The sequence below is a fragment of the Nerophis lumbriciformis genome, linkage group LG23 (genome assembly GCF_033978685.3).
Source record: "Nerophis lumbriciformis linkage group LG23, RoL_Nlum_v2.1, whole genome shotgun sequence".
Taxonomy (NCBI): domain Eukaryota; kingdom Metazoa; phylum Chordata; class Actinopteri; order Syngnathiformes; family Syngnathidae; genus Nerophis; species Nerophis lumbriciformis.
The window spans coordinates 807,501-814,462 of NC_084570.2; the positions used below are offsets into that span (position 1 = coordinate 807,501).

At 38.6% G+C, this 6,962-nt stretch overlaps 1 protein-coding gene across 4 annotated transcripts in view; it reads left to right on the forward strand.

The window, feature by feature from the left end:
- Positions 1 to 4,321, forward strand: part of LOC133622527 (nck-associated protein 5-like) — a 298,294-nt gene extending 293,973 nt beyond the window's left edge. For all 4 annotated transcript variants that reach the window (XM_061985349.1, XM_061985347.1, XM_061985348.1 and 1 more), the window contains one exon: positions 1,962 to 4,321. In XM_061985349.1, the coding sequence (XP_061841333.1) occupies positions 1,962 to 2,216 (255 nt within the window). In that variant the 3' untranslated portion in view covers positions 2,217 to 4,321. The remainder of the gene's footprint in view (positions 1 to 1,961) is intronic.
- The last annotated feature ends 2,641 nt before the right edge of the window (positions 4,322 to 6,962 follow it).

The window sequence follows — 6,962 nt, forward strand, 5'->3', positions numbered from 1 at the left end:
ATGAACAATCTGCTGCACAGACTGTAAATGAGCCGGATTCGAGCATTTCTAGTCATTTCCGTCTGTAGTCCCCCAAATGAATGGCTTTTTCAAAAAAAGAAAACGTTTCGATTGAGAAGCCATCGGTATGACTGAACGGGTGTAGAACCTTCGAGGATTTAAATGTGCTGGTATTTGCTAATACATCAAAACTATGAATGAACACGTGTGAATTTATGTGAAATAAAAAAGGTGAAATAACTGAAAACATGTTTTATTTTCTAGCTTCTTCAAAATAGCCACCCTTTGCTCTTATTACTGCTTTGCACACTCTTGGCATTCTCACCATGAGCTTAAAGAGGTTTTAAAGGGTTTTCACTTCACAGGTGTCATAGTTTTGATGCCTTCAGTGACAATCTACAATGTAAATAGTCATGAAAATAAAGAAAACACATTGAAATGAGAAGGTGTGTCCAAACGTTTGCCCTTCGGTACTTTTCGATACTTTTCTAAATAAAACTGTGTTTTGGTAGCATCGACATCCCAAATCAGTCTAGTCTGCTGACATATGCAGTAACATTTTGTGTCATTTATCATTCTATTATTTTGTGCACATCATGCACATTCAGGTAAATTCTTCAAAATTACAAATTAAAATGTTTTGGCCGGGGGCCGGGCTGTATATATGCGCACTAATTGACTGAAAGAGCACGCACTTGGCGCGATGATGTCATGTTATCCATGGAAAAATGCATTTTTAGACAATATGATTTGCCTGAGCGGCTAGTAGACCCCGAGAGTAACAAGCGCTTGCCTTGTTGCCTTTCCATTAAGAACAATAAATTAGTTTTTAGTATAAGTTTGCTGGTTTCAAGAAATGTAATGCTGGGCGCATATCATTATGTCAAGATAATGGCACTAGCATTTACTTCATTTAAGATTATTTTTCAACATATTGAGCATATTTTTTTCTACCAAGAAAAGTGCACTTGTTATTAGTGAGAATATACTTATTTTAAGGTATTTTGGGGTTAATTGAAGTTAGCTAATTTTGCTTGTTTTGGAAAGTCTTGACAAGCCAAATGTTCTTGTTCTATTGGCAGATAATTTTGCTTAGTTCAAATAAAATACCCCTCATTTTTGTATTTTTTTTCTTGTTTTTGAACACTGACTTTTTGCAGTGTAGACATATTTTGGTACCGGTACTAAAATTATTTCGATACTTTTCGGTACTTTTCGATACTTTTCTAAATAAAACTGTGTTTTGGTAGCATCGACATCCCAAATCAGTCTAGTCTGCTGACATATGCAGTAACATTTTGTGTCATTTATCATTCTATTATTTTGTGCACATCATGCACATTCAGGTAAATTCTTCAAAATTACAAATAAAAATGTTTTGGCCAGGGGCCGGGCTGTATATATGCGCACTAATTGACTGAAAGAGCACGCACTTGACGCGATGATGTCATGTTATCAATGGAAAAATGCATTTTTAGACAATATGATTTGCCTGAGCAGCTAGTAGACCCCGAGAGTAACAAGCGCTTGCCTTGTTGCCTTTCCATTAAGAACAATAAATTAGTTTTTAGTATAAGTTTGCTGGTTTCAAGAAATGTAATGCCGGGCGCATATCATTATGTCAAGATAATGGCACTAGCATTTACTTCATTTTCCAACATATTGAGCAAAAAAGGTCCCTTTTTGTTCTACCAAGAAAAGTGCACTTGTTATTAGTGAGAATATACTTATTTTAAGGTATTTTTGGGTTCATTGAAGTTAGCTAATTTTGCTTGTTTTGGAAAGTCTTGACAAGCCAAATTTTCTTGTTCTATTGGCAGATAATTTTGCTTAGTTCAAATAAAATACCCCTCATTTTTGTATTTATTTTTTTCTTGTTTTTGAACACTAACTTTTTGCAGTGTGACTGAACAGGTGTAGAACCTTGGAGGGTCTAAATGTGCTGGTATTTGCCAATGCAGGTCACCCTGGAGAAGAGCGTCGTGGGCGCCAACCAGCCGGGCGCTGTGGACGAAACCTCGGAGTCCCTCAGCCATCTGAGTCACAGCATCCCAAAAGAGGCCGTTGCTGACGGCGGAAGGCGTGATGCGGTGCAGCGTGAGCCTTCCTCCGGCAACCTCCATGGCAAGGCTCGCCCGGATCCAAAGGGCTCCCTCAGCGACTCGCTTTACGACAGCTTCTCGTCCTGCACCAGCCAGGGCTCCAACGACGTGTGACAGGGTTATTTTACACTAGTGATTATTTGGGTGTCCAAAGGGGTGGATTTACTGACTGCCGCCAGCGTTCCTGCCCACGGCCTTGAAGAATCGAGTTTGATTTGAGGTGACTGCAGTCCTTGCCTCACTTCTTTCCATGAAGAGCTCAACAAAAAGCACTTAGAGGAGGAAAGCTAAAAAACCAGGATGATGGTAATTTGATGGTAGCAATACATCAATCATTGTGTTTGCACTGCTGTTGCTTCAGGTCTTCCGAGGAATATAATGTATTGGTACAGTGGAACCCGCTGGAGTCCGTCGAACAACTCATCAAATCCCGGTCGGCACCTTCCCTTTATTTCTAAAAAGTCGACGTTGACAAACGTAATTCTTATCAACATAGCATTAGCATTTCTTTTAAATGTTAATATTGTCTATTATTGCAAAAAATACAGTATCATACTGTACATTCCAAACATTTTTAATTACTGTATTTTCCTGGCTGGAGTCCGTCGAACAACTCATCAAATCCCGGTCGGCACCTTCCCTCTATTTCTAAAAAGTCGAAGTTGACATACGTAATTCTTATCAACATAACATTGGCATTTCTTTTAAATGTTAATATTGTCTAATAGTGCAAAAATATATATTATCATACTGTACATTCCAAACATTTTTAATTACTGTATTTTCCGGGCTGGAGTCCGTCGAACAACTCATCAAATCCCGGTTGGCATCTACCCTTTATTTCTAAAAAGTCAACGTTGACATACGTAATTCTTATCAACATAACATTGGCATTTCTTTTAAATGTTAATATTGTCTAATAGTGCAGAAAATATATTATCATACTGTACATTCCAAACATTTTTAATTACTGTATTTTCCGGGCTGGAGTCCATCGAACAACTCATCAAATCCCGGTCGGCATCTACCCTTTATTTCTAAAAAGTCGACATTGACATACGTAATTCTTATCAACATAACATTGGCATTTCTTTTAAATGTTAATAGTGTCTAATAGTGCAAAAAATACATTATCATACTGTACATTCCAAGCATTTTTAATTACTGTATTTTCCGGGCTGGAGTCCGTCGAACAACTCATCAAATCCCGGTCGGCACCTTCCCTCTATTTCTAAAAAGTCGACGTTGACATACGTAATTCTTATCAACATAACATTGGCATTTCTTTGAAATGTTAATATTGTCTAATAGCGCAGAAAATATATTATCATACTGTACATTCCAAACATTTTTAATTACCAAATTTTCCGGGCGATAAAGTGCACCGATATTTAAGCCGCACTCACCAAATTTTAGTAGAAATAAATAGGTTTACATATATTAGCCACACCAAACTATAAGCCACAGATATATACCAGTGCAACATTTGTTTTCAAATGTTAATATATATATACCTTAATTGTTTCCAAACAGTGACTGTCACACGGCAGTAAAACGGCTGATCAAACAAAACAGAAGTCATCATCATGGACCCACTATCTGCGGAAGCCAGCTCTCTAATCAGCTAAACAGACCCAATAACACCACAATGACGTTTTGGTGAATTTACAAAAAAAACACAAAAAGAATACCATTGTAAAGTAATAATACTAACACAAACATCTGTAAACATGTTAGCATTTTCACTAATACTAATGACGCTATCTTGAGCACTCCGACAGACATCACACATGGGACAGTTGTGTAAATACGAATTGTTTTAGTTACACTGTAACACTTTGTGATGAACGAAGAATCTTTTCGAGCCGAAAACGCCCTGGATGAATACTTTCGGGTCTAGGTATTAAACGGGAAGGTCGTTTTCGGCCGGCGGCACCTGCAGGGAGCGAACTCGTCCAAAAGATGGCGCCGTAGCAGAAGCAATAAGACACCTTTTCAGTGTCTCTGTTGGTGTCGTATGAACACCATTTCTTAAATACACAACATTATGGCCGTTTGCGAAGAAACATCCATAAGTCAGCCGCACAGTCCAAAGCGTGGGGAAAAAAGTATGGGGAGAAAAAAAAGCGGTTTATAGTCCGAAAAATACTGTAAATAAAAATACATGAATAATTATCTGCGTGACTTATATTATGCATAGAATTGTAAACTGTAAAAATGACGGTAAAGGAATCGCAACAGTGGTGCCGTTTTTTCATTTAAAATATTTTTTTTGTAAACCACTGTATATTTCACAATAAAATGTGTATTTACCTAAAAAAAAACAAAAAAGATTTACAGTGTATTTCAAAAAATTATAACGATCAAATGCAGAGGCAATTGAGTAATAATATGAGATTCACTCACTGTTACAAGCGACCCCTCTGAAGGCAGCTCTAACTGCAACGTGCCCTCCGGTCTAGTTGACAGCGACTTCCTGATCAGAGCAAATTAAGCGCCAAAATAAAAGCATTAACCTGGATTCTGCACATTTATTTAATATTATTTTTGGATTTTTACCCACCAGAGAGCTTTATTGGCATTCTAGTCACATTGTCATGATCCGTGGCCCGGATCATGTTTTGTTTGGTCATATTATGTTTGTTTTGGACTCCCTTAGTTCCTGTTTTGTGCACCTCGGGGATTTTTTTGGTTCCCACGGGTACTAATTGGGTTCACCTGCCTCTGGTTAGTGGTCGGCACGCTCACCTGCTGCCGAGCACTAATCAGGGAGCTATTTTTTCACCCTACATTACAAAAAGACAGGAAACAAACAAAAGGAAAGCGAGCCGATTTCACGAGAAGCCAAGGAACAGAAACCCAACACAGGAATCATTAGCCAGAAAACAAGAAATCCAACGTGAATGTTGCATACAGCAACGAACGAAGCCAGACTGAGCGTGGCGAGAAAGGTTAATGAACAGCTCTCCGATTAGTTTCCGGCAGCAGGTGAGCGTGCCGACCACTAACCAGAGGCAGGTGAACCCAATTAGTACCCATGGTAACCAAAACAAACCCAGAAGTGCACAAAACAGAACACGACTAAACAAAACGGATCATGACACACATAATACATGAAATTTACATGGTTAAATGAGAGTATAAAATAATCGTAATGCATACTTGCCAACCCTCACGGATTTTCCGGGAGACTCCCGAAATTCAGCGCCTCTCCCGAAAACCTCCCGGGACAAATTTTCTCCCGAAATTCAGGCGGAGCTGGAAGCCACGCCCCCGCCAGCTCCGTGCGGACCTGAGTGACGTGTCAACAGCCTGTATTCAAGTCCGCTTTCCCACAATATAAACAGCGTGCCTGCCCAAACAAGTTATAACTGTAGAATGATGGAGGGCGAGTTCTTGGTTTCTTATGTGGGTTTATTGTTAGGCAGTTTCATTAACGTCCTCCCAGCGCGGTAACGACACACTCCAACAGCAGTCATGTTTTATTCTACCGTAAAGCAGTTCGTCTGCCGTAAACAGCAATGTTGTTGTAATATATTGAGTTGGAGGCAATAACCAGGTGAGGTGATGAAGTACGTCTCTTTACTGTAGACTTCAGAACAGACTCACACACTTGACGTCAGGTGCGCAACACCACGTAAATCGTTGGCCAATCAAAAAGTAACCCCAGTACGCTATAGCCAACATTCACCAGGAGATGGCAACAGACAAACATAGATCACTCTATTACATTCCTCCCCTTTTAGAAATGTAGAAGTTACTGAAAATAAATAAACAACCCAACCAAAAAATGCAGCAGCTCAATTAAAAAACTGTACTTAAGCCACATTCTTTTTTTGTTTTTTTAGTACTGAACTCTTAACCCTCATTTGTAAACAATAACATGCTTATTATACAAACAGTATTTGTACACCTTTAACACAGATTTTTATACTGTCTTCAGAGATTCAGTTTTTTTGGTGGTACTCGAAACCTTTCTGGGTACCTGCGAAAGGGTGTTCAGCATGGTTGGAAAAATAGTGACAGAGAATAGAACAAGGATGGACAATTCAACCCTTAACGTAGATGAGTGTTATGTGTGTGTATATGTGTAAATAAATGAACACTGAAATTCAAGTATTTCTTTTATTAATATTTATATATATATATATATATATATATATATATATATATATATATATATATATATATATATAGCTAGAATTCACTGAAAGTCAAGTATTTCTTATATATATATATATATATATATATGTCTTAATAAGGTTATCCAAAAAATAGTGCTCGATACCGTAGTAGAGCGCAATATATGTATGTGTGGGAAAAAAAAATCACAAGACTACTTCATCTCTACAGGCCTGTTTTCATGAGGGGTTCCCTCAATCATCAGGAAATTTTCTCCTGATGATTGAGGGAACCCCTCATGAAACAGGCCTGTAGAGATGAAGTAGTCTTGTGATTTTTTTTTCCCCACACATACATATATATATATATATATATATAAGAAATACTTGACTTGGTGAATTCTAACTGTAAATATACTCCTCCCCTCTTAGCCACGCCCCGCCCCACCCCGACCACGCCCTCCCCACCCCCCACCCCTACCTCCCGAAATCGGAGGTCTCAAGGTTGGCAAGTATGTCGTAATGCCTGGCAAAAACATATCGCCACCAAAGTCAGGCCTTCAAAACAAAATAACTTAAGCCCACAAACAATACTCATGTCGCTACAATACGAGATGCTATTTAAAAATTACGCACAAGCGGAGGAAAATTATTTCATGTACGGATGTACTTTGTGGACGCCGTCTCTGCTCCACAGTAAGTCTTTGCTGTCGTCCAGCATTCTGTTTTTGTCGACAAG